Here is a 26,079-nt window from a genome sequence, read left to right on the forward strand (position 1 = left end):
GAATGGCCATTATCATTGGTGTCGTTGGTTGGTGTCGTGATCTCGTTCGTTTTCGAATGTGCATGTGCATTAGCTTGGGCAACCTGAAAATATGCCGATTTTGTTTGATTCTAAAGTTTAGAAATGAAACTTATGAGCCAGTTGTTGTTTAATTTTATTCGGTGGTTCCAAATATGTATTGTAATCGTAAGCTTGGCAAACAGTTTTGGAGAATTTGATGTTTCCCCATTCAGACAGAATGCCCGAGCAAACTGCCCGAGAGATGTTTCAAAAGATGGCTGACGAGTGAAATGACTTGTCTTAAAGGGACTTTGCTACAGTATTGGGTAGTTTCTTTATATTACTATAGTTGTTGTATTACCATAGCAACTAGAGAATTACCACAACAGATAAGATCAAGTATTGACTATGTATTTACATTTTTCATGTGGGTTTCAGAAGAAATCAGTAATTAATAATAAATATAAAATAAATAAATATAATAATAAATAAATAAATAAATGTTATTTATTCTGCAAGGAGGCATTAAGTCAATTAAAAGATTTAATTAAAACAAAGAACACCCAGTTGCCATGGAGCAAAATCCAGTCAATTTAGATTTCTGGTCAATCGATTGGTGCATCTCTTCAAAAAAGAGGAGGCATGTAGAGAGAAGCTCTCGCTTTGAGAACATATGGAAAGAGATGTGTCTTGCTAAAGCCCAGCAGTGACAGGGCAGAGTCAGTCTTTGTAGCGAACAGATTGGCTCATTTAATATGACTTTTCCCTGATGGTCACCATTCAACACGGCGCTCAGTTCTAATGAAGGAGCAGGAAAGAGCAAATGGAGCAGAAGACCTGCAAGCTGGAGTTTGTAAAGTCACTTCTAGATGTATTGAGAGTGCGAGACAGAGCAGATCTCATGAGTGGACCGATGCCCGCAGCTCTCCTGGCATCAATTTCAGCATGCGTCTCCCATGGTCCCATCTTCAGTAAAGCCTGTCAGACTCCAGTGTGGTAATTGAGTTTCTGCGGAGGCGAAATGAAACCGAAGTTTCAGCAGCAGCATCAAAGGCAGAGACCCTGCTTGGGGTTTGTCCACTCCTGCACTGCCCGAGCGATCGATGTAATTCCTCATATTGTAAAGCAGAAAGATGGATCCAAGATCAGGTATCTCTCAGATCCAGCAGAGTTTGGCAGAGCACTTCTATGCCACGAGGGAAAAAACACCTTGATGTGTGAGATGATGTGTTTGAGCAGCTGGAGACTAAAACAAGCTCATGTCGTAGGGCACGGGCCTTTGATCACATATTGATGGTACATTGTGGTAAACAGATGCCCTTGCTGTATTGCTTTAACCTGATGGTGTTCAAAGTGCACACGGCACCTAAAGCAGTGCCACTGGTTAGGTATTTATTTTGGGACCTAGGGGTAGTTCACCCAAAAATGTAAATTCAAAACCTATTTGAGTTTCTTTCTTCTGTTTAATACAGAAGAAGCTATTTAGAAAAATAATAGCTACTGGGATCCATTGACTTCCGTAGGATTTGTTTTTGTACTATGGATGTCGATGGGTGCCAGCAACTATCATATTTTTCAATTTTTTCACTTGTGTTTAACACATCACGAGAGAGAAAAAAATCATTTTTGGATGAACTATATTGAAGTATTTTTGTAAAATTAAAAACTGAAGTGCAAACATCATCAGCTCAGCAACTCACCACAACAAAATCCTCAACTTCAACCATAAAACAGCCATTTTATAATTTCCCTTCTAAAAACACTCTCGAACTAAATCTCTTTAAATCTCCTAGGCAATATATTCCAAGCAACAGAGCTAGTAAAGAATTTCAACTGTTTTACTCTTAAACCTATAAGGATAAATATCCCCGCTACTCGCTCTTGTAGAATGACAGTGTACCTCACTAACTAAAACATAATAATCAACAAAATATTTTGGTACCATTTTCTTTAAAATCTTAAACACCATCACTAATTTCAAAAAGTGACCCTTTTTCAAATTTAAAAAAAAATCCTTTGACTATAATGTTCATTATTTAAACGTGTCAGTGGAGATACTTTCATAACAATTCTACTCAACTTATTTTTGGTCATCTCCAATTAGTATTTTACTTTTTTAGAACTACCGCTGTGCCAAAAGGCTGCAGCATATAGTCAAAGTATGGCTGCACCAATGCACTAGCTCATATTTTGAAAGTTTGGGTATCTAAAAGCTCTGCCTGTTTTGCTAAAAACTTAATTTTATAACAAGTTCTTAAATGGACTATAACAGCCATCTTCTCACCTGTCAAATTACTATCCAAGATGCAACCAAAATATTAGACTTCATGTTTTGGTTTAATAATTTGATCCCTTCTGCTACTGTTCACTATAATAAAATCAGTTTTATATGAACACTTTATTTAAGTAATTGTTATAGGATAAAATTGTTATTATTATTATTATTATTATTATTATTATTATTATTATTATTATTATTATTATTATTATTAGTAGTAGTAGTAGTAGTAGTAGTAGTAGTAGTAGTAGTAGTATTAATATTATTATTGTGGTTGTTGTACAAATAGATACAATTAAGTACTACTTTTGAGTAAAAAGTGACCTTAAAGTGTTACATTCTATTTTTTTATTCAATTTAATAAATGTTAATTTCATATAATATTGAAATAAATCTAAAATGTATTCTGAAAAACAATAGGACAACCAAGACTGGAGAAAGAGTTACTTCAAATTGCAATAATATTCCAGAATTCACCATACTACTCTTTATATATAAACAGTACATGTATACAAAAATATAAAAAGTGGATTTACAGCAGTTACAAATGTTTCTTTAATTCATATACTGCCCTTATATGTATGTATGTATGTATGTATGTATGTATGTATGTATGTGTGTATGTATGTATGTATATATACAGATATATATATACACAGATATATATATACGGTTGAAGTCAGAATTATTAACCCGCCTTTCAATCTTTTTTTCTTTTTTAAATATTCCCCAAATGATGTTTACCAGAGTAAGGAAATTTTCACAGTATGTCTGATAATATTTTTTCTTCTGGAGAAAGTCTTGTTTTATTTTGCTAGGAAAAAAAGCAGTTTAAAAAAAAAAAACATTTTAATGTCAAAATTATTAGCCCCTTTAAACTATCTATTTTTTCAATAGTCTACAGAACAAACCATCATTATACAATAACTTGCCTAATTACCCTAACCTGCCTAGTTAACCTAAATAACCTAGTTAAGCCTTTAAATGTCACTTTAAGCTGTATAGAAGTGTCTTGAAAAATATCTAGTCAAACATGATTTACTTTCATCATGACAAAAATAAATAAAATTATATATATATATATATATATATGTATATATATATATATATATATATATATATATATATATATATATATATATATATATATATATATATATATATATATATATATATATATAACTGCTTTACCATATAGAAAAAGCCCTGTGGATCTGCCTGATATATCTGATATAGGACAAGGTTTGACAATGCGATCTTGACTGTGCCGATCAGTTATCTTAACAAGAATAGTTAACTTGTTTCACCACCTTCTCTCAGGGCCTCTTCTCCTCTTTATGGTGTCACAGTGTCCAGATGAACTGCAGATTGTATGTGAGGGGACATTCAGAGCGCCTCTCTTGCCCTTTAATGACTACAGGCCTGAGCTGGAGCAGATCAGAGGTAATGAGACATCCTTTGATAAAACAGCTCCACTCCATCCAGATCCAGCAGAGTGAGAGAGAGAGAGTGTGTGTGCCGGTGCTGATCGTGGTCATTATCTCACCTTAGGACTCAGCAGTCGTAACCCTTGCGCACACATGCAGAGCCTCTAATTGAGTTTCTGTGTTGTGCTGACTGGGCTTCAATTCGCCCATGAAGTGGTCAGAGAGGTGCTCGTCTTCCATGTTTCTAAGCCTTTTAGTCTTTCTTTCTCTCTGTGGTCAGACAGCATCTTCAGCCCAGTGTCCCTGCTGACTTACTGACACACTCTAATCATCCACTGAACAAGATTATGAAATTAGACAGCACTTCACTGCGAGCCTCTGTTGGAAAAGCAGGTCGTACGAGCTTGAGTTGTGGTTTTGAAATATGGTCGCTGGTTCAAAATGGTCTGATGTGGTTTTGTTAGGGCTGATTTGCTCAAGCACAAACCTGATTATGTGTTTATTTACATTTAAATGGCACTTATTATGCAAAAATCATATCATATATAGCCATAAATCAATATAGCCAGTTTCTAGTGGTAAAAGGTTATTAATTACATTTTTTATAATCACACTTGATCAAAACTGATCTGCAGAAACACTTTGATTGACATTCTTTCTATGTACGTGTCATCAGATGGGGAAAGCCCCACCCATTAGTGACTCTCCCTCATTAGCATAGATCGATAGTCTTGTTTTTGAAGCTCCCACTATGCTGACACATAGGCATTTATAGCTCCGCCCTCTTTTTTAAAGAGGGCTGGAAGCACAATCTTATTTGAATTTAAAGCGACAGTCACCAAAATGGCACAATTAAGATCAAAGCCTAAAAGGGTCATTTTCAAGGAGTTATAAAAGATTATTTGTGCTGTATTTTGAACTGGAACTTACATACACTCAGGACATCAGAGACTTATTTGACATGATGTAAAAAGTGGCATAAAAGCTCCTCTTTAAAGCAAATACATCTCTTCTAGCTTTTTAAGGCTGTGTTTTCACTGAGCTTCTTTAATTATCTGATTACAAGTGGTCAGTCGCGAACATCACTGTTTTCAGGTGGTGTTAACATGAGTCCAGAAGCTGCATTACTTGTGTTCAGATTTTTGTTGAGACCCTTTCCTCTTGTTTCATCTTGTTTGCAGTATCTTGACGTACCGGCCTTATTTTATGAGGAAATGTAATCATTTTATGTATTTTAGGCATTTTATGTATTTAAGTATTCTAAGAAATTCATAACATTTAATTAGTATGAAAATGTAACAGTTTTTAAAGGAGGCGTTCACACAAACCCCATCCCTAAATCCAACGTTCATTGGGGGATGAGGAAAAAGGACTAAAATGTTAAATCAAACAGTTACAAATTTATGGTTGTGTTGAAAGTACACATACTAGTGAGTAAAAGAAACACTGACATGGCTTATGAGCAGGGCCAGACAGAATCTGCGGACAATTTTCGCTACTTCTGTGCAGAACTTTCGAAAAAATCTGCAGATTTATGTGGAATGATTTTAAGAGTATAGTAGATAAAACTTAACATGTGAAAACATTTTTAAACACTTTTTAATTATTATTTATCGTTTACAAATCCAATAAGAACCACTTTTTTGGTAAACAAAGTGTCTCTCATATAATATACTAAAATACAGAAAATATTACTTTACAAACGGTATGCTACATAATTCATATAAACATTTGCATATTATTTAATAATATTACTGGAATTAATATCTAAATGGAATAAATATACATTTACTCAAATTTATTACACATTTATTACATATTACTCATTTATTTATAACACGTAAATAAATCGACTCAATGATGGGCTAACAAATCTACAGGTGCATTCTGTGTGGGCCTACTTATGAAGGAGTTGGCAAGCAATTGATATGGGTGGAAACAAGGATTATTGCTGCCTACTACTCAGTAGGTACTGCATTTGAATTTAAACGTACTACTCCACCTTTAGAAAAGTACGTTTATACAGTATAGCCGCCTTTCCACTGCTCACGATATTTGGGTACAACTGTTGTAATACGCCCCCTTGTGGCAGTCGCATAGAATATCCCGTTTTGTTGTGCACTATGGGAAGCTGATATTCCTGGTGGTGTCCGAAATAAAGGAGTGCAAAAGCAAGAGCCTTTATTCTCTGTGTGTTCACCATGGTTGAATGAATGAATAAATACTAGAAACTCAGAGCACTAAAAATTTTGGAGGGAATGTGGAGACAAGATTAAAAATAATAATACTTTTATTACTCATTCAAGAATAGAAATGTTTTTTTTAAATATAGACTTTTTTTCTGATTTAAGAAATAACAAAAAAAAACTCCTATTTCTCATCTCGCATGCACGGACCTCCTTGGACGACACTGGAATACATCACATCTGGTCGGCCGGTCGCATACAGTCTAGTCGCAGGAGTTCAAATATTTTAACGGATTCGCAGCTCAAATCGGATCTGAATTTTCCACATACGGAGATGATCGGAACTCCACACAGATCCAGGACTACTCTCCACTGGAAATGCATGACTTCCGGTCTGTCGCTTTACGTTTGTCGTGTGCAGTGGAAATGCCATTACCCAATAGATTGTATTTTTTAACATCTACTACTACCCAAACCCTAAACCCAACTATCACAGTACTGTAAAAATATTAATTATTGCTATACAGTGTCATAAAAATGCTGCTATATTGATGTGCATATCGCACTGATGGCCGGCCGCGTATCCTATCTAGAATTTACCCGAGAGTTGCATCGCTTTACTCCCGTTCATGAATTCTCTCGCGGGGCATCTTGGGATAGCGTAGCGTGCGTGAGATTCACACTTCCAAATCTCGGCGGAAGTAGTAGGTCACCCGGGTACTTCTTGCATACTGATTTTCAAATTCTTTATTCGGACGTACTACTCGGCTTGCAAACTGTTTTTAGCCAGCCAAGGATTTTGTTCAGAATTTGTGTGTTTTTGATCAATTGCAGCAATGTATATACTGCATTTGGTGTTTTTTCTTCTCATTCATTCATTCATTACAACAGTGATTCTCAATTCTTGCCCTCTGCCAACCCCCCCAAATAACATTTTAGATGTCTTCTGCAGGTAATAAGGAGTTCTGGCCCGGATTTGGCATAAAGCTGGGACATCAGGCATTCGTCCAGCACTGGTATACATCATGAGGGCCAAACATGGTGGCAATGTTTTTAAGGCGGCACACAAGATTTGGGCCAGTTGTCAAATGTAGTAATTGGACCAGATGTTAAAAATTTCAGTGTGGGCCACATAAGTTTGGCATATCATGACCCACTTTTAAAATACGTTTCTTTTATTTTTGAGTAAAGAAAAAAAATTCTACCAGTCAGGTCGCCTCGAGAAAAAGCATGCCCAAAGCACACCTAAAGCGAAATTGGTTTATTATTGCAGTCGTGGCACACCAACATATCTGGCCCAGTTATGGGTTGTTAACTGGGCTGAGAGTTGGCCCAGATATGGTCCATGTTTTGCCCTTGTCTGGAAGCCAGACTTGGTCTAGTCATGTACCGTAATTCACTGCCGCATGTGGGCCAAGCAAAAACGGGTTGTGTGGGCGAGTTCTGGGCCAGATAAATTTTTCTATGTGGGTCCTGACTTCACACCTGATTCAGATCATCAGCTCGATAATAAAGAGATCCATGAGCTGATCATTGTGTGTAAAATAAGAGAAGCATACAAGGTGCTGGGCTGGGGAGTCCCAAGTTGTGAGCCACTGCGTTACAACAACACATTCAGTCAGTGGGCTGAGAGGAGGTGGTCATTTACAGCATTTCGAACGCATTTGACCACATGAGTGTTTACACTACAATGGCAGTCTGAAATGTGTTTTCGACCGCTTCTGTTCAGAAGTAGACAAGTTCAAACTGTCAGTTTTTTTGTACACCTGTCTTTAGCACTAATTGTGATCAGTCAGATGAAATTGCATCTTAACACCAGGTGTAAGACGGATAAAAAATATTTGGGGGGACGGGGTGGAAGGGAAGGAATGTTCCTCAAAGTCTTTCCTGCATTCAGTGTTTCTTTCAACAAACAACATTGAACAGTTGGTGACCGGCTTGTTTTTGTGGTTTCGGTCAGTCCCGTCCTTTCCTACACACGGCTCCTGCTGTATTTCACTGTGGAGTGTCCACAAACATCCTCGGGGCGTTCAATCAGATCTCAGATGCTGAAATGAAAAGGAAATAAACAGCAAGAGAGAAAAAAACAGCAGAGCCAGAGAGAAAACACATCACCAAGATGGAGGATCTATCTCTTAGTCATGTTGTTGCATTTATCTGAGTGGTTTCTCTTCTCTGTGTAACAGCTCCACTGCCACTCTTGCTCTCTCTCTCTTTGCTTTTTTTGAAAGTCTGTTTTCCTTTTTCCCCCTGGTGCAGTATTGCTTGTATTTTAGATGACAGTGTATGAAATATACAACATGCCCGGGCTTTGATATAACATAGAAGAGAATAGAGCAGTTGCATTTGTCAGTAAGAGACAAGGACAGTGTGTGTGTGTGTGTGCGCACGCATGTGTGTGTGTGTGTGTGTGTGTGTGTGTGTGTGTGTGTGTGTGAACATCCCACACAGATGTCAGTTTTGAAATCAACAGAACAGAGGAAACATAATTATATGTGTTTAGTTCCTCCCCTCATCTCTCTCTCCGCATGCTCTCATCAGCGGTGAAAAATGGGCTTAATTAACCTGCAGGAAACTTTGTGAATGTGTACGATGCGTGCAAGCATGTGTGTGTGAATTGCGTGTTTCTTTTTTTCGACGACTCTGTCTAAATGAGAGCAGAGGAGAGACGCAGCATGTTAAAAACTGGCTTTGTGGTGGATTTCACCCTCTAAAACATTGTTCAGAGAGACGTGGATATAATGTTACTTGTGTTGCTAGAGGCTTTTGACATCGTGCTGTTGGCTTGTTGCTGTTTCTGTTTGGCTTTGAGCTTATTATTCAGGAAAAGATGATTAAATGCCAATAATTGTGTTTAATTTCATGTTCTATTTACTTCAGTTTTCTTTTGTGCAGTTGTTTGTGCTGATTGTTTTAAAGTAAACTAAGAGTATTAATAGGTACTGATAATAAGAGATGATATCCAGTATAGTACAAGCTACATTACCCTTCAAAAGTCTTGAGTTCCCAGCAAGCATGTTTTGTTTTTAAAAGATGTCTAATAGATGTCTAAAAGACATATAAACATAGTCGTTGTAATGTAAAATGGGACAATGACAAGGAAACGCAGATCCAAATGCAAGTCTATTACACAGAGATGGTCAGGCAAGCAACGGTCAACACAGGGGCAAACAGATGTATACAGGGAATCCAGAGTCGTGGTCAATGCATAGGCAAATGGTCAGTTCAGGCAGGCAGCAGGCAACGTAAACAAACAAACAAGGCGAGGGTCAAAACACAGCAAAGCAAAGCAAGAGAAAACACATCGTAATGTTCACAAAGAGAGTATAACAAGACTCAGCACTGATGCGTGTGTGTGTGCTGTTTAAATAGTCCTTGTAATCAGTTCATAATGATCCTCCAGCTGTGTGTGTGCAATCAATCGTCATCCGGAACAGTTGTGTGTGCGTGTGGGGCATGACTGGATGTGTAGTCCATATAATGGCCGATTTGTAGTTCTTTAGCGATCTGTGTGTTTACCAGCAATCTGCAACCACTCGATCACCGTTGATCATAACAGTTATCTTGGCTAAAACAAGGCTAAATTTGGGCTGTCGGTGAAAATCTAATAGACGTCTAAGAATAGGCCAAAACTAGACTAGTCATCAAATAAACAGAAATGAATGACTGCACATATAAAGTCTGTCTAATCTGTCTATTTGACGACTAGTCTAGTTTTGGGCTATTCTTAGACGTCTGTTAGATTTTCACTGAAAGCCCAAATTTAGCCTTGTTTTAGCCAAGCTGTCTATGTTTAGATGTCTATTACACATCTAATAAACACAAAATTGTTTGCTGGGTTAGCAGAATAAAAAAAAAGAACAAAGAACAATAAATACTTGTATTTAACAATTATGCCTAAGTTATTTTTGTTAAAAAATCTAATAAATGCTGTTTTAAATCAAATAAATGCTGTTTTAAAAGCTGAAAAGTTTACAGAAGAATATGAAGCAGCACAAATATCAGTGTTTCCTCTAGGATTTTTTTCCAGCTGTGGCGGCAGGCCTTTTACACAGATCTTACAACTACAAACGGTGTTATTTCAATGACAAATGTCATACATGTTTATGTAATACGAGCATGCGAACAGGAGCAAAGAATTTAATTGGTTTGAAAACGAATGTCTAATGGATGTCAAACGTCAAACTGACTTTACCGCAGTGGTTTACCGAATGAGGATGTCTCCAACATTTATTAGATTTGCTAGGAATATTTATGAATGTCTCCAACTGAACTACAGAACTGCATTGATGCGTCCTGAAGTAAAGTGAAACTGCTATAAACTCCAGCAAGATAAAGTCATTGTATGCAGAACCATAGACCTTTATCTATAAATAAAGTATAATTATGGAAACTGTGTTCGTTATAACTGAAAGCTACATCGTGTTTGCTGGCCTCTCACATCACGCACCTGTCAGTCAGTCAGTGAGCATGTCACCTTAAAGGGTTAAACAAATAATGCACAGCAAGACTACAATTACAGAAAAGTTCGCTCTGTTATAATTCACTTACCTTTCAATACGTTTTGGTGTGATTATAACTGCCTTTTGTGTGTGAAACAAACGCTACAGTATAGTATGCTGACATTTGCTGTTTTTTTTTTTTTCGCTACCGCTAACCGCTTATCTTCATATGAATGGCTTTTCTGGTCTTACCAGTTTGCTCAGTAGCTTGCCAAGTAGGCCGATGGACTTGGAATGTGGAGTGGAGCTGGCCAGACCGCAATGATGGGGTTTGACTCCAGCGAAGAGCGGTTCCAGAAACCAGGTGTCACAGTCACCAGCGATCCAGCCTGTGCAGATCGCTGGTATACACCCAGATCGCTAACGGACTACAAATCCGCCATTTCAAGAACTCCAAGATCCAGTCATGCACCACACACCTACACCGGTTCTTGATCCCGTTTGATTACACTAACAGCTGAAGCTGCTCATGGACTGATTACTGGACTATTTATACAGCACACAAACACACAGACCTTGCTGAGTCTTGTTTTACTGAACTGTGAACATTAAAACGCGTTTTCCTTGCCTTGCCTTCTGTGTTTGAACCTTGCTTTGTTTTGTTTGTTTTACGTTGTCTGTTGCCTGCCTTTTGACCATCTGCCTGTTTATTGACCACGACTGTGAATTGCCGGTACACATCTGTTTGCTCCTGTGCTGACTGTTGCTTGCCTGACCATTCTCTGCATAATAAACCCTGCATTTGGATCCGCAGTTCCTTTGTCCAGCGTCCCAATCACATTACACATTCACAGTAAAAATAATAATAATAATAACAGTCCGAAAACTTGGCAAAATCCGAAAACATGGTAAAATCACGCAGCTGCGTTTTTTCTAAATTGCTTTTGAAAACACTGTCGGTTGGGTTTAGGGAAGGGGGTGGATGGGTCATTCTGTTGGTCAGTTGACAGCAAGCTGGTCAGTTAAAAGTGTAAATTGCACCCCTGGTGGATTTATGTGCAAAGAGGACGCGCAAATGGCATTCACAAGAGAAATTTAAGATTGTCAAAAAGAGTACACAGCAGCCTCTGGTGAATTTGCGAAAACAAAAACTGCAAGCAGACTCACCTCCAGTATGTATTTCATGATTCCCAGAAATGTAGACCTGGGTACATATTCACAATGAGCTTAGGTAGACAAAATAAGCCCATTTAAATGATTTCTCTAGAATCATGCCACAGAAGACTGGAGTTTTAAAATAAAATCTGTATTTTCATCACATAATTAAATTACATTTTAATAAATATACAAATGAAGACAGCCTTGGTGACCATAAAAGAACTGAAAACTCACAATTTTGAATAATAGTGTAACATAAATACATTATATTTGGCTGTCAGCGAAGGTGTATTATAAACCATGCAATGATTTATCAAAGCAATAGCATATAACCTTCAATTATTTTTTTAATTAAGTAAACACTGCATTAAGAACGGTGTCAGGGAGAAATAGTTTTCTTTGTGTGTGGTGTATGGTTTGAATAAAAGTGGGCCACAATGTGAGATCATTAATTAGGATGCGCTGTGCTTTGGTGCTTTGGCTGGGTCAGAACAGCCCCCACAGTCTACAAACACACACACACATACACACTACTTCAATAATGAGGCCCTGTCTGTGTCACAAACTGCCCTCTGTCACTGCCTACAGATTAGTATGCACACTTACACACCTACACTAACACTCATGCTCTCTCTCCCATTGTGTGTTTGGGAGTTTGGTTCATCAAGCTCAAGTCCTTTCACCCTGCTCAGTGTGAGACGTCACTCTCCCGCTCATCATGAATGATATCTCTTTCACTTCTTAAGCTTTTTTGCACTTTTTTAGCTTCCTTTATTGTGTAATTTTGCTGTTTGGGCATGAAGACGTTACAGTGCACTAAGTCTACTCCCTCATACCTTATTTGTAGTACTGAAGTACTACAAAATGCATGTTACATTATGTTATAATGTTTGTTTTGCTAGCACACATTGTTATTCTTTAGGTGAACAATTAATCCGTGCAGGTTAATCCACTGAAATAAATGTTTGTTTTGTTAATCTTCAATCAATATCCATTTGACAAAGTCCAAAGACCATTTGCTTGGGCATTTGCATTTGTGGTCCTTCTCTGATGATGTCAGGTTGACAACTTCAGGTACAATATTCTTAACCACACCCTTCTCACCGTTAGTTTGCTACAAGTCCCCCTACTCAATATTCAGTTTCAGTTGGAAGTAAATCAACATTCTAAAAAAACACGTGGACTTGGTAATTCCCTACTATTCTGGATTGTTTATGCGGAAGAGAACAAGAGTTCTCTGACAGATATTTTGTTTGGTGTTGTCAGTGACTGGAGGTGGAGCTGTAAATGCTTCACCTTCTTCTTGAAAAGCAGCTAATTTGCATTTAAAGGGGCATTTAAAGCATGGTATAATTCAGTGGTCTATGTAATGTTCAGTGGTATAATTCAGGTCAACGCTTGACAATTTTACCACCACCCGGGGTGTTGGGTGATGGAAGTGTACGTAGATTGCAAGGTGACCATCATCCATTTTCTCAGAGGATGAAAAGCAGATAAAACATTGCTGCAACTCTGATTCAAGTTTTATTTATGGTCAAATTGAAAAGCACTGAAGTGTTTGGGGGTTCTGTGTTTGTCTGAGTCAGCCTACCGAAACGTGTGTAGTCCATACACAGTATGAAGCTAACCGGTAAATTCTTGTCACATAACTTCCACCGCACCTCCATTGGAAACAATGAACTTGCGCACGGAAAAGACGTGATATATGAACGAAACAGTTTCTTCCCTCAGGCAATCCATCTCATGAACGCTTAATGATAATAATTGTGGAACCAACATCACTACTTGCAATACACTTTTATACACATATACACTTATTTAACGACACACTTTACATGCCAATTTGCACATAACAGCTGCACATATAATGTTGTATATAGTAACATAGCTCTGCATACACTTGTCTATTTGTATATTTGCATTCACTACTTACTGCTTTTTATATTTTCATTATCTGTTTTTTGTCCTGTCTCTGTTATCCTGTTGCACTGTAGAAGTTCTGTCACAAAAAAACAAATTCCTCGTATGTGCGAACATACCTGGCAATAAAGCTCTTTCTGATTCTGATTCTGATTATACTGTTACTCTATCAAATTGTTTTAAATCAGACTGTTTATGTTATGAAGACATTTTACGAGAAAGACATTAAAAGGATTGATACTCATACAGAGTCATGAATGACAATGTATTAGTACTGTATTATCAACACAATCTCACGGCAATTCGTAACTTTTTGATTTAGTGGCTAATTCGTACGAATTCGTAGGATCTAATTCATACAATTTAGTACGATTTGCTCATCCCCCAATGACGGTTTGGTTTAGGGGTGGGGTTAGGTGCCACGCCTCCTTTTTAAAATCGTACAATTTTGTACGACGAATTCGAACGAATTAGCTACTAAACTGACAAAACGTAAAATACTTACGGTTTCTCGTGAGATCAGGCTGGTATTATATATTGACATTGTGTGTCTTGCTGATGCATACGTACAGCTAAAATCAGAATTATAAGCCAGAATTATTTTCTTTTTAAATATTTCCCCAAGGGTTGTTTAACAGAGCAAGGAAATTTTCACAGTATGTCTGATAATAGTTTTTCTTCTGGAGAAAGTCTTATTTGTTTTATTTCAGCAAGAATAAAAGAAGTTCTAAATTTTTTAAAAACCATTTTAAGGTCAAAATTATTCGCCCCTTTAATATACATATATTTTTTTGACAGTCTACAGTAGAAATCATTATTATACAATGACTTGCCTAATTTCCCTAACATGCCTAGTTAACCTAACGGACCAAGTTAAGTCTTTAAATGTCACTTTAAGCAGTATAGAAGTGTCTTGAAAAATATCTAGTCAAATATTATTTTCTGTTATCATAGCAAGTAAAAATAAATCAGTTATTAGAAATGAGTTATTAAAACTGTTATGTTTAGAAATGTGTTGAAAAAATCTCTCTGTTAAACAGAAATTGGGCGAAAAATAAACAGGGGGCTAATAAAATTAGGTGGCTAATTATTCTGACTTCAACTGTATATACAGTATAACTGATTGAAACCAAAGTACTCGTAGTTTTCTTTTCATGTATCTCTTACTCTTTGAGACATCTCACCGGAGGATTTCCAGTGTGCAGTTGTTGAGTGAGGGTGACAGAGAGAGAAAGAGAAAAGACAAAGGCCCTGATTTGAAAACTTAATTACATCCCTGGAAAAGCATGTCATCAGAACAACAATGAGATATACATCGTTGAGTGTTTAATTGAGCATGAAAAGAGCTCTCTTTTTAGACCGCAACACGAAAAAAAAAACTACTTATGCCAGCCCAGCAAGGGCAAAGCAATTACATGAGCTCACCGGCGTGCTGTTTGCATGTCACAAAGACTTAACCCTGCAAAGCGGAGACTTGACTCGGGGGGACACCTGCACCGTCCCAGTCACTATGACAACTCAGCCTGTGCTGTCATTCACCAAGACACCTGCGAGACTTTCCCTGTGGTCTGTGTGTGTGCGCGCATGTAATTCCAGATCATCCGGTGCTCCTGTAGGGAGGATTCCAGCTTGAATAGGGACTTCAGGAAGGGCTCAAACTGACGATCAAGAGACTTGGGGAGTCTTTGATTTGGTTCTGATGTAGTGTTTTTAAACAGACCAACAGTGGAGCAAATTTAAAGTTACGTTTACATTTATGTTCTTTAATTAAATCACATTTTTATCCAAAGAACTTGCAAACGAGGATTAAAGAAACACTTCAAAGAGAGCAGCAATGTATAGTTGCCAGATAAGTCTAAGTTAGTTTAGCTGTGTTTTAAATGCATAGATAATATATATATATATATATATATATATATATATATATATATATATATATATATATATATATATATATATATATATATACACACATAAACCATTGAAAGTATGTGCCCAGGGCTCCATTTGTGTGAAACGTGAAATACGTTGCTCCCGTGGAGTTTCCTTGCACTTTGCAATTACAATACCACTAGAGGTCGCTGTCTACATTTTTACTGGGCTGCATTTTCTGATATGTGTCATTTACACATTTTTCTTGTATGCGTCAATAAGAAGCCAGCTTGTCATACATATATCACATTGCAATTAACTGACCTATATCAATGTATACATCAATGGAAAGTTTATTAATTCAGCTTTAAGGGGATGAACGAATCACAACCTTAAAAATTGACACTTCAATTCAAATATTTCTCATTCTTTCAAAGATTTGAGACTGAAAGCACAAACATAAATGAAGCCTTGCTTTAATCTGTTAAATTACGAAAGAGCAAAATCTAAGCAATGCCTTTTTTCCTCTGTCATTTGTGTCTTGTGCTTATGGTGAATCAGCATTGATTCATCGCCTCGTATTCACTCAGAGGCAGTGCGTCATACTCTTCCCATCCTCGGTGCCTTTGAGTTGCTCTTTTAGATGCAGACAAACATGCTAACAATAGAAAAGCAGCTCATATTGACTACGGCTGACGACCATTTAAGTCTCTGTGAATGGAATCTAATTTTCCTCAGCTTCTGTTACATCCACTCGCCAAATTACCGTACTTTAAATTAGGCAGAAAACACAGCACAAACATAGCATACACTGTTTCCGTCCTTCTTTTTGTATCTCCTCTTCGTCTTGTTGTTGTCGTTTTTTTCACGTAACAATCCATGACATCTTCTGTATTGATATTCAAATGAGTACAGAGCTTTGGGTGGACTTAGATGAAATTCACCAGCTATTTATACACGCAGCATATTTTATCCAGTGCTTTGCTTCACCGCCATCCAGGCTTAGCTTGGATTATCGAGGCATAAACAAACGCACAAAGGCTTTCTTGCTTTTTTCCTCAAAATCTGTGCACACATTATCTGAACTAGAAAACTATGATGCCAAAAAAGATCAAGCCGTTGTGTTTTATGCACAAAGCGAGAAACAGATCCCAGTTGGGATTCCATATTGTTGTTTTGAAACAAAGAGAAAGATGCCCAGTCATGAAACAAACAGAAAAGCGTGATTCGTTCATTACCAAATGGCCTTGTTATTTCCTACACTAAATTTTTTTTTCGTTAATTAAAGGTTTTTTGCTTATGTGGTTTAACAGTATTTTGGTTTAACAGTATTTAGGGTTATTAATTGAGTTATGGGACGTTTAACTCTCCTTTGTCTAGATTTTATGTTAAAAATTGAACTGTTCCATTTAACAAAGTGACTTTTATTGACATTTTAGTCATTTGAAACAATATTTTGTACAAGAAATATTATACACTACCTGACAAAAAAAGTATTGTTGCCTATCCAAGTTTTAGGAACAACAAATAATAACTTGACTTCTAGTTGATCATTTAGTATCAGAAGTGGCTTGTATGAAAGGCAAATGCCTCTAGATTATGCTTAGATTATGCTTATTTTACCAAAATAAAATATGATTATGCCTTGATATTTAATTATTTAATTAGAACAGTAAGGTCTGACTTTGCTTAGACAAAAGTCTTGTCACTTAACAAAAATAATGTACAGTATAGAATATAAGAAATGCAGTGGAAAAAGAATCAATATTGTGTATGACTCCCATGATCTTGGAGGACTGCATCCATACATCTCTGCAATGACTCAAATAACTTATTAATAAAGTCATCTGGAATGACAAAGAAAGCATTCTTGCAGGACTCCCAGAGATTATCAAGATTCTTTAGATTCATCTTCAATGCCTCCTCCATCTTACACCAGACATGCTCAATAATTTTCATGTCTGGTGACTGGGCTGGCCAATCTTGGAGCATATTGACCTTCTTTGCTTTCAGGAACTTTGATGTGGAGGCTGAAGTATGAGAAGGAGCGCTATCCTGCTGAAGAATTTGCCCTCTCCTGTGGTTTGTAATGTAATAAGCAGCATAAATCTTGAGACCCCAGGCTGTTGATGTTGCCATCCACTCTGCAGATCTCTTGCACGTTGTCATACTGGATGTAACCCCAAACCATGATTTTTCCTTCACCAAACTTGACTGATTGCTGTGAGAATCTTGGGTCCATGCGGGTTCCAACAGGTCTTCTGCAGTATTTGTGATGATTAGTATGCAGCTCAACAGATGATTCATCTGAAAAATCTACCTTCTGCCACTTTTCCAAATGATCAACTAGAAGTCAAGTTATTATTTGTTGCTCTTACAACTGGGATCAACTTTAAGCTTTTGTCAGGTAGTGTATAGAGAAAAAAGTCTGTAAAATAACAGAAAGAATACTGACAGTTTATTACCAGATTTTGTACCATAATTTACCAGGCAATAAATCATTTCAAACTATAAAAAATGTCAATAAACGCCACTTTTTCAAGCTTTTCAACATCAAATGTTGCTAAAGAAAAGGTCAAGATCATATAATTTAATTAAAAAACATGAATGAAATAATCCATGAACCACAAACTATGGAAAACTTAATTTACAAATATTTTTCTCTTCCTTCCTCATTCTCCCTATCCAAAGTGTGTTTATCTTTGTCGAGGATGTGGTGATACTGTGAAACAGCTGTTTTGGAGGAGTTGTGTAGAGAGCCCATTGTTGGAGCTTCTCACCAGGGTTTCTCTGGTGTCTCTTGAACCGCGCTCTCGCCGCTGGAGGTTTGTTGACGGAGCCAGCGGCCCATTAGCCTCTCAGGTGTGGGTGTTTGCCGCTGGGGTTTGATCCACATCTGTTGGACCTTTAGGCTACTCTAGCGGTGGGCTGCATACAGAGCTCAGTGTGAGGTGGGAAGGGTTGATTCTGAGGTCTCTGTGTCCATGTGGAGAATGTGAATCTTTATAGACGCATAAAGATGTGGAGCACCTAAAGAACATAAACAGCACCGGACAGGGTTGAGGAATCTGTCTGCCCTCCCACACCACAGGAAGACACCACCTTTTCACCTATTCTTCAAACACTGTTGATTTTATCTTACGATATTTGATATGCGTCTTAAAGTAGATATGATTATTAAGATATAGGGTTTAAAATATATATATATATATATATATATATATATATATATATATATATATATATATATATATATATATATATATATATGTATATATATATATATATATATATATATATATATATATATATATATATATATATATATATATATATATATATATATATATATATATATATAATGTGTGTGTGTGTGTGTGTGTGTGTGTGTATTTACAACAGTTCTGTCTGGTTCTTCAATCTGATTGGCTGATAGCTGTGCAATATTCTGCCAGTAACAGAACTCGACCAGCCTCTTCACCCTTCACCCTTGTGTATTATTCCACCCACATACAGCAACAAGCAGAAGACACTGTACAGTTTGACAAATATTCCTGCTGTTGGGCAACATAGTGTACTTTTGAGGCTTTTTTAGTCCAGAATCTAGTTGTTTAGATTGCTACTATGCAGTTTATTTATAAGGATAGTGCCTGTTTTAAAATATTTATAATTTTATAGAGGCAACGCGTCACTGGCCTGTTTTTGAGCAAAGACGGTTGACGTCTATCCACAAGATGGTGACAGGGCTGCATAAATAAGCACTTAGAAGATTAAACCAGTGTAATTTCTAATTACAGCTGATCAAATCATTATTAAACTGTTAAGGGATATTCTAAGTCGATCTCTCTCTTCTGTATGTTATAGGGCTGTATTTATACCAAATAATTGTAGTGTATTGAGTGTGAGATGGGACTCATATATCAGGAATGTGTGTTGTGTTGGCATAAATAACGAAGAAATGCCTGCATGTGTTTATAGCGTTTTTCCTTATCGCAAACACAAAAGCAATATGGTAGTTATTGTGCTGCATTTTTGGGGGTTAATTATTGTGATATCCCAATTGCAACAGAGAAATACTGTAAACAGTAAAACTGTAAGACATATCTCTGTAGACTGATGGCATTTCATGTCACGATCAGCCTTTTAATCTTAAAATCATCAAAATCACCTGTTTTGTCCTCACTTTAGACATTACACTATAGAGAATCATTCAAACACTAGCTTTAAAGTGACGTTGGTGAATTAGTAACGACTTCTGCTGTTTTGACGTCAGCTGCAGATGTGAATGAAAGGTGGAAGAAAGTAGTTCCTAATTTAAAAGGGTTTTTTAACTATGTTTTTTTTCTGTTTTTAACTTTCTGTGATTTTCTTTTTTATATACACGATTGTGCTGTCGAACTGTTGTATAAACACAGTATCACATGAGTAGCAGTGCGATGTGGCTGTATATCAGCACTGGTGGGACACTAAGGCATGCCTCCCACGATATACAGCCAAGTTTAAACAAAGTTCCTTTAAGGCAAGCTATTTCACTCTGCGGCCATCTCTGCTCTGACATTCTGTTTGAATGGGGAAACATCAAATTCTCCAAAACTGCTTGCCAAGCTTACGATTGAATTACATATTAGGAATCGCCAGTAAAATTAAACAAAAACTGTCTCTTTAGTTTAATTTCTAAACGTTCAAATCACACAAAATCTGCAGGAACTCTAATACATCTGTGTCTCCCGTAGAGATGGATACTACTCCAGACAGTAATGTGTCGCCCACAATTGAGGCAACTCTTTCCTCAAAGGGTGTTTGTTCAGCATCCCCTGTTCCCCCGCCTGTTGGGTTCCCACTTTGACGGTGCGCCACGGTTCTCCTCTTGATCTGCACCTTTACATCAGACCATTTTTTTTTTAATTCACTCACAGTTCAGACCCCACTGCGTTAACTGCGTCAGCTAAACTCTCCCTCTCTATTTTTTTCTGTTGTTATTAATTCTGGAGGGCAAACTTGCAAATAACACAGTTTTTCTCCGGTCTACCTCCGATAGGAGCACCTCCAATTCACATTCTGTGGAGTTTCCCTTTTTGCTTGCTTTAGCCATTGCTTTTTCGTTTGGTTTTGCCAAAGTGGAGTCATTACCATATTTATAAGGGGGAGGGGGCAGGGAGGGGTTTTGCGCTCGTGCACGTGCGCTTAGTTTCACATTAATTCAGATGTACAAAGAGAATATGCGTGGCATTCCGTGTACGCAGTGTTTCATACATCTGATTTTTTTTTGCAGCATATGCACATTTACAGCTTTATCCGTACACAATGTTTTAGTATGAATTCAACGCAAGTCTTTGTACATGAGGACCCTGGTGTTTAGAAACACTTTAGTTAGGTGACCTGGGTGTTTCAAATCACCTTAGTCACGTGACCTGGGTGTTTTGGATCATGCTTCGATGCAGTGTTTCGAAACACTTGCTCTTCAAGATATCAACGCTGTGTCGAAACTTCAGTTTCAAGTCAGCCATCCCTACCAACAACTGATTTATAGTTTCTGAAACGTGAAATAATACATAATTATTCAGTAATAAACAATGGTTCTGTCCATTCCTCATTGAGAAACATTTATGCACATATTTAACATCTTGCTGGATTCATTCATGTAGACCACTGATAATTTATCTGTATTATCATCACAGCAGCAAAAGTGGACAGCCGCAGAATTTGATTACACCAACAGGCGACTTTGACAGGATTTACATGCATTTGCATAGAGAATGTCACTTTTTGTTGACTTTAACATGTGCAGTGGTCTGCGGGCTTTTGTTGGTCTGTTGGTATTGATGTGGGTTTTATCTATTTGACTGTCTGCTCAATATGAGCTCCGGTCCATCTGTTTGCACGAACTCTCAGCAACCGTTTCACAGAGACATGAAAAAGGCAGAAGCGAGACACCCAAACCCCGACCCTTGTTTCTCTTTTGCTCTCACTGCGTCTTTCGTCTTTTCTTTGCATCTCCCTCGATCTCTCTCTCTCTTTCTCTCTCTCTCTCTCTCTCTCTCTCTCTCTCTCTCTCTCTCTCTCTCTCTCTCTCGCTCTCTCTCTCTCGACATACTCCAAAGCATGGCTATGAAAAGACGGGAAGTGAGGGTAGTGGTAGTATGTTCCCTCTTGACGGGCCGCTTAGAAGTCAAGTTTCTTCTTATTCTTACTGTTGTCTCGCTTTTTGCGTGAAGCGTCAGAAACAACACGGTGCAAGTCTGGAAACAAACAAACAGAGAAAAGAGAGCACCAAAAAACAACCCGAAAAAGATAGCTCTGTTGTGTTGAGTCCGTCTGATGTTTGGAGGAGCAGATCACATCTCTGACAGCAGACTTCCTCGGGACCTACAAGGGAAGTCGGAGATGACGTGCTTTACAAAAATGTCATTTCTCTCTTGTAGCCAAGCGTCCTCGGGCTGAATGACAGTCTGAAGCTGGGAGGCGGCACTGAACTCAGGGTGGCTGAAGGCTTTCTCTATCCCTTCTGCTCTTTTTTTTGCTGGTATTGAGATTAGAATATGTGTGTTTATGGGCTGTGAATGCATTGGGATGGTAGATTTTTGAGAAGATTTTTAACAGTATGTAAAAAAGTGTGCTAAAAACACATTGAAAGAGTGAAAACATGCTATTTACACGCTTTTTATTTGCTTGCTAATAAGCTGTGAAAGGTGTACTTTTAAATGTACATTTGCATCACACTGAACATTCTCTAAAAGTGGTATAAAGAATTAGAGAGTTTTGACATAATCGAAACACAGTTGATCACATGAGACCATCTAAAGCAGGGGTTCTCAACCTTTTTCACTTCGGGGCCCACTTCTTTCTCCGATCAATTTTTGAAGGCCCACCTGACATTTTACCTAACATGGTTGTATTAAATGTTCATTTAAACCTTTATTTATTAACAAATAAAAAACAAATAATCAGGATTTTATAATAAAAAAATATTTTTTTCTGTCTCTCTCAAGGTGATGAGTGGTATCTGTGCCGGCTGACTCTGACCCTCCCCAACATGTCGAATCTGCAGTGGGCCATGTTCCCCTATCCTTACCTGGCTGCCGTGGGTCCTGACACTGGTGCTGGATCTGTTGTCTACAAGCTTGTGGCCCAAAGTCCAGATGGCTCGGTGGGAACGGGTCACTTCCTTTTGGTTGATGGTAGGTGTGATGTTCAGTGCGGATTGGAAAGCTGTCAATACAATCATGCAGTCCGATAAAACACAGGCCCACTTAGATAAAATGGAGTTAGACTGATGTCTCGCATGTATTGCATGATCAATAATTTTAACCACACACAGAAAGCTTGAAAGAAATACACTTTAGCTGAGACGTTAAGCACAAGATAGTTAATTTGTGACTTGGTAAAAGGGGTTGTTCACATAAAAAATAAAACCAAAAAAATAAAATAAAATCAAATCAAATCAAATTCAATAATGTAAACAAAGATCTGTTTTTAAGTAATTGCTCCACTTAAGCACTTTCTCTTCTTTTAATATTTCTGAAAGGAAAAAAATATTAAGCTAATAGTATCGGGTTAATGTTTGATTTTGTCAGTTTACAAAAATTACTGTCTAATTTTTATTTATTTATTTAAAGTTACCTAGTAATCCTGGAGTAATGACTGCAGATATTTAATTTTTTGTCATACAATAATCATTTTAGCTGACACGTTAAGCACAGGTTAGTAAATTTGTAACTTAGGTTTGGTAAAAAATAAAACAATCATCATTTATTTACCCTCCTTTTGTTTCAAATCTTACTTTCTTTCTACCTTTTGAAGAATGTTGGAAATCTGTAGCCATTAGCTACGTTTTCAACTACAGATTTATGCGCAAAACTGTAATATTACATAAAACATTTGCAAATAAAGCGCAGTTTCCATCCGATAAGTCAAAGTGTCATGATCATCAACAATCTAGACCTTGCAAATCGTTGGAATGCACGCACTATCACCCGGACTACAATTCTGCCACTGATTGAAATGAACTACAACCTCCATCATGCACCTCACATACACACCAGTTCCAGATTATCTATGATTGCACACACACAGCTTTATGCTCATCAAAGACTGATTACATGGACTATATAAACCGCTCACATTCTCACACACATTGCTGAGTCTTGTTGTTTGTTACATTTCTAAGCGTTATTCTTGTCGGGTTTTTGACCCGTGTTTTGTTTATCATTTCTCTTGTTTTTGCCACCTGCCCTAATCATTTGCCTGCTTTTGACTATGATCTTGGATTTCGAGTATACTCCTGTTTGTCGGCATGTGTAGATATTTCCTGCAACTAAGCAGCGTATTGTGGCATGTTGCAAAACATTTCCATCCTAACATAACATAACATAACATAACATAACATAACATAACATAACATAACATAACATAACATAACATAACATAACATAACATAACATAAAAGTTGACTTCCAAAAATCTAAAGTTGTTCAACCCCTAGTGCATACTTTCTTTATGAACATTTTTAAAATTATGCACATATTGGGGTTTCCATTAAGCATTTTTTATGCAATATTTGAGAATGCGCATAATAATAGGTGGATGGAAACATAGCTATTGACTTCCATAATATTCCTATTCCTACTATGAGTGTCAATGGCAACGAGTTTCCAACATTTTTCTAAATCTCTTCTTTGGTTTTCAACAGAAGAAAGAAGCTCATAAAGATTTGTGACTAATTGAGGGTGAGAAATGCTGAGTAAATTTAACTCTCCCTTTAAGGAGCAAGGACTGTGTCCATTAGGATGGCATGAAATCATATTGGACACAGTAGACAGGTTTTATGTTTCGAAATAATGACAGCGACATGCCTTTTTCATCAGCCACTTGGTTAACACTGTAATAAAAACACTTACTAATGTAATTCTTGTCTTTCCATAGTTATTCACTCATGTTTAAGTGATTTCATTCAGCGATCAATTGTGGAATTCAGTGTAATTAGTCAAAGCAAATACACCAAACAAGATTTTGATTGTGATCTGTTACGGCATACGAGCATGTAATGTATGTGTGTTAGGACAGGTGTGTCGAACAGGTTTTATTGTACCTCTAGGACATCTTCAGAAACATCATAACCTCTCATAATGGCTAGTCGTTCATCATCTGATATGTTGTGACATTACAAAATTACTTCTCTGGTCCATAAGGATTTAGGCTGTGCTATAAATATTCTGTCTCTGGTGAAATTACACTGGGGTGTTTGTAGGTGTCGTTTGCCTATGGCTCTCTTTATCAAGAGTTTCTGATGCGGCTATTAGTTGAATGTCAGTCATTGTCAGGTAGACTAGATTTGGAAGAAGTGATTGATGCTGTGAGGCAAAGTGGTGTTAATGTTTCAGGGTAGTTTATATTTTAGACATAGATTCTGCAGGACTGAGATAAGAGTGATGAAATGGACATTCTTAAAAGGTGATTGGTCAATACAGCATTATGTTATGATCAGTGTGGGCACTTAAGGAATTTTCTTTATATTTTTCTAGAAAAAAATACATCCCAAAATACAAGGTCAAATTGAATATTTTTTTTCATGTGATATTGAATAAAAAAAATGTATTCCTCAAAACATTAAAAAACTATATTCATAATTATAATGCAATTACATTTATTTCCAGTGTGCATTAAATTGATCAGTCACAGTAAAGATTTTTATACTGCTGTCAAATAAATATTAAATTAAATTAAATTAAATTAAATTAAATTAAATTAAATTAAATTAAATTAAATTAAATTAAATTAAATTAAATTAAATTAAATTAAATTAAATTAAATTAAATTAAATTAACAAAAAAATTAATAAAAAAAAAATAATAAAAATAAAATAAATAAAATAAAATAAAATAAAATAAAATAAAATAAAATAAAATAAATAAAATAAATAAAATAAAATAAAATAAAATAAATAAATAAATAAATAAATAAATAAATAAATAAATAAATAAATAAAATAAAATAAAATAAATAAATAAATAAATAAATAAATAAATAAATAAATAAATAAATAAATAAATGTAAATAAAGATCTGTTTTTAATTCCTGTACTTAAGCACTTTCCGTTCATTAAAAATTTCTGAAAGACATTAATGTTTTCACAAAAATATTAAGATAATAATATCAGGTTAATGATTTGAATTTGTCAGTTTACTGACTAAAATTAATATATAATGTTTATTTATTTATTTATTTCATTTAAAATTACCTAGTAATCCTTGAGTAATGACTGCTGACGTATCATTTTTTTTTTGCCACACGATAATCAACACATTACATTTAAATCTAAAAATCACAATCATTTCACAATATTGCTTATTTGACTTCACTTTAAATAGAGTAAATGTTAATAATTTCATTTTAAACAGAATAAATATAACTTTGTTGAATAGAGACATTAAACCATTTAAACAATATGTTATGTGAGGTATAAATATGTAAATAGAACATTGCTATTATTTTTGTCCTGTTTTTTGTTAAACCCCTTTTGTTTAACAACTCCCAAGGCTCAATCCCAATTCTATTTTTGAACCCCTACCCCTTCCTCTTCCCCTTGACCCTTGAAACAGAGTGTGAAGGGGAAAGGCTTCAGAATTTACACCTAAGAAATAGGACAGCACTACAACACCTGCACACGTCATCATATGTCATCGCGATCTCTTGCTTCATATGAGATCAGATGATCACGACTGCTGTAGTTAATCCGGTTGTGTTATTTTTTGGTACTTATCTTCAGGAAATTACTGAAGGCATATATTATATTATCA

General features: G+C 36.4%; 1 protein-coding gene across 1 annotated transcript in view; it reads left to right on the top strand.

The window, feature by feature from the left end:
• si:dkey-22o22.2 (neural-cadherin) overlaps positions 1–26,079 on the top strand; it is a 249,114-nt gene that overhangs the window by 91,324 nt on the left and 131,711 nt on the right. Inside the window, exon 2 of the mRNA XM_056475635.1 lies at positions 22,273–22,461. Coding sequence (XP_056331610.1) covers positions 22,273–22,461 — 189 coding nt within the window. The remainder of the gene's footprint in view (positions 1–22,272; positions 22,462–26,079) is intronic.

This window comes from Danio aesculapii, chromosome 16, assembly GCF_903798145.1.
Source record: "Danio aesculapii chromosome 16, fDanAes4.1, whole genome shotgun sequence".
NCBI lineage: Eukaryota > Metazoa > Chordata > Actinopteri > Cypriniformes > Danionidae > Danio > Danio aesculapii.